At 58.4% G+C, this 3,053-nt stretch overlaps 1 protein-coding gene across 1 annotated transcript in view; it reads right to left on the minus strand.

The window, feature by feature from the left end:
• Window positions 1-3,053, minus strand: part of LOC102420756 (membrane-associated guanylate kinase, WW and PDZ domain-containing protein 3-like) — a gene marked incomplete at its 5' end in the record, with an annotated part of 37,217 nt that overhangs the window by 5,560 nt on the left and 28,604 nt on the right. The window contains 3 exons of the mRNA XM_006107997.3: window positions 1,181-1,324; window positions 1,814-1,904; window positions 2,535-2,637. Coding sequence (XP_006108059.3) covers window positions 1,181-1,324; window positions 1,814-1,904; window positions 2,535-2,637 — 338 coding nt within the window. The remainder of the gene's footprint in view (window positions 1-1,180; window positions 1,325-1,813; window positions 1,905-2,534; window positions 2,638-3,053) is intronic.

The following is a 3,053-nucleotide window of genomic DNA, read 5'->3' on the forward strand; positions in this document are numbered from 1 at the left end:
GTAACTGAACAGATTTGCCACCAGGTGTCGTTTTTGTTTAACTTTAAGCTAAACTGGGGAGAAGCGGAAGAGGGCCAGGGCTTGGCAGCTCAGCTTGTACGGACCAGTGCAGGGCCCAGGGCAGACCGCGGCGCTTTGAGAGGGAAATGCAGACACCCTTGTACAGCTCGGTTACTTTACAGTTTTAAAATGGGATGAGAACACGTCGTTTGGCAAACAGAACAAATTCATGTTCAGGTTTGTATTACTGAAAAAAAATTGTGGGGGATGGAGAGTAAGAACGGAAGGAAGAAGGGATAAAGAAAAATTTGGCTCTCAAACACTGTCTTTAAGGCAATCTCACAGTTTTAAAAACATCCACTAAAAATAGTATTTCTAACAGTTGTTCACATGATCATCTCAGAACACGTCAAGAGCCCACGGGCCTCCCAACGGCATCGGCAGGACAGGCCTGGTCCCTCTGCAGCCGCCACAGGCTGCGGCACCGGCGAGCGACCGTCTCGCTGAGCCTCAGGTGAACTCTGTACGGGCCGGCACCCACCGCACAGCCGTGAGACTCGCACTAACACAGAGAATGTGTTGCCTGGGAGATGGCGAATCCTATACTTTCTGACCTTGTTCCATGTTAAACATGGACATTATTTTTTAACTCGAACTTTTCCCACTTCGCCGATTTCTCGTTAGCTTTGCCCGGAACCGTATTCCCTCCTCTCTACATTTAAGCAGATTTACGGACCAGCCTGAGGCCCACAGATACTCTCAGCAGCTCTCCATCCATTACAAGTTCACATGTTCTCGTTTTAGTGAGTTCCACTGTTTGCTCACTGCTTCGTAGAACCCAGGTCCTGCCTACCAGCAGTGGATTCCAGGAACCAACCCTAAACAGTAACAGGAATCCTCTCATGAGCTAGAAGCATCATCCGTCCGTTCTATTCTTCCCGCAAATACCTATGGAGCGCCCACTAGGGACACGACTCAAGGTGCCGAGGATGCTGGCGCGATGGGAAGGGAGCGAGGAGAGAAGGGCGGGCGTCCTGGGTCAGAGAGGGACTGGCAGGCACGTGCCCCTCAGGTTTGAGTGACGCAAGATCTCGCTGCTTAGACTCGAGAGCCGTCCGCACACCCTTTCAGCAGCTACTTCCCTGGAGCCAAAAGCAGAGGTGGAGAGAGGCCGACTCACGTGAATCCGGCCGTCCTTGAGGGCGGGCCCGTCCTCGGCCAGGCGCAGGATGAACAGCCCCATGTTGTACTCCTTGCCCCCGCGGAGGCTGAACCCGAAGCCCCGGGGGCCGCGCTCCAGCTCCACCGGGTAGCAGCCCAGGCCCTGCGGGGAGGAAGGGAGGAAACAGGCTGCAGGGGCCGCTCGCTCGCGGCGGGGGGACAGGACCTACCCTCAACAGCACTTCTGTGGCGCCAGGACGGAGCGGACGCTGCGGGCCCCGGGCTGCGCAGTTTTTACAAATGCAGCCGGAATCTGGGGGTTACATGTCTCTAACTAGCTGGTCAATCAGAGGACAGAATTTGGGGACGTGCTTCCTTTAAGTAGATTTTAACTAATTTTCCTGAAAAGAGAAAAACCCACTGCTCCTCTGAGGAACGCAAGCCCTGCTCTAAGCACTCAACCAGGGTTCAAATTTCTCCACCCGCTGGGCAAACCTTCCTTTCACTCTCCATTTTCCCCGGAAGCAAACGGGCTGCCAACCACACAGTAGGTCCTCAAGAGTGACTGACTTGAACAGATTTATCTGATTTGCAATAAAAACCCCAGTGTGAACCGGGGCCGGGGGGGGGGGGGGGGGCATCTCAATCTCACCTGGTGGTGCCGGCTGCCCACAGCGGAGATCACGGCCGCGTCAGGCTGGGGGAGTTGCTTGTGGTCCGCCCACGAGTGTCTGTAAGTCTCACTGCGGGAGAGAAGCCAGGGCCCCCTCTGAACTGAGCAATCAAAACCGGCTGCACGTAAAGGCAGCTTCCCCATTTCCTTTCAGAGCTGGGCCCGGCCACCCGCCCGGCACACTGCTGTGGGGACAGGCTACACCGGACGGAGATGCCGGGCAGAAACCGGCCCTTCCGCCAGCGTCCCGTCCGCAGGGCCAGGGCTCCCGGGCAGTTCACACCAAAGGAACTGCACCGAGCGACAGCCTGCGGCCCGGGAGCCGACCTCGCCACACCAGACGGCTCTGCTGAGCGCCGATGCCGGGAGGGGCTGCGCCGAGTTTCTAGTAACCGAGTGTTGATGGCCAATGTTTGGACTGAAGAGGAAATAAATAGGTATGAACACTGCTCTGCTCAGGTCGCCTAGGAGACAGCAGTCTTTGTGGGGCTGGGGCTTCCCTCCCAAACCAGGGCCCAGAGTGGCCGAGCCAGTGGGGCCGTGGCTTCCTTCCAGTCCCCGCGTGTCGGGCGCGATGGAGGCGGGGGGACCAGGAAGGACCTGAAGGTGGAAGATGCAGGTTTTCATGGGGACCTCCGGCTGCTCCTCATCACTGCGGGGGCGGGGCGGGGGCAGTGGGTGCTGAGGAGAGAGGCCTCACCTGTCCCCAGGCGCGTGGCTGGCCTGTGACTGTCCCAGCGGCCGGTGCTGCAGGGCTGGGCTCTGCCTGGCTGAGTTTGTTCCTGACGGTGGACCATGATGCTCTGTTAAAAGGAGGAAAAACAGAACTGAGCATTTGTCCCTAAGAACATGGAGGCCGAGTGGGTCCACGGGCACCAGACGGTAACACATGGGGCCGCTTCCCGCGCCTGCTCAGCTGTCGGAGGAGGAACGTGGCCGCCCTCCCCGTGTCCTCTGAGTAACGTTTATGTTTACAGAGGAGAACGGGAGTCACATTCTATGCCACACACTCCCCGCCGGCACCCTGATGTGGATCGTCCGCACAGAGGACAGTCAGAAAGGAACCCACGCGGGTCCTGCCGGCGAGGACGGGCTCCAGGAACCGCCTCCTAGCCTGTTTCCTCTGTGGGTTCCGGAGCTCACCCCCACCTCTGAGTCACTGCAGGAGGGACAGGTCTGCAGAGGGGGGACAGAGGCCCGTCCGGCAGCCCCACGCCCC

Source organism: Myotis lucifugus, unplaced genomic scaffold (assembly GCF_000147115.1).
Source record: "Myotis lucifugus unplaced genomic scaffold, Myoluc2.0 scaffold_1643, whole genome shotgun sequence".
Classification (NCBI taxonomy): domain Eukaryota; kingdom Metazoa; phylum Chordata; class Mammalia; order Chiroptera; family Vespertilionidae; genus Myotis; species Myotis lucifugus.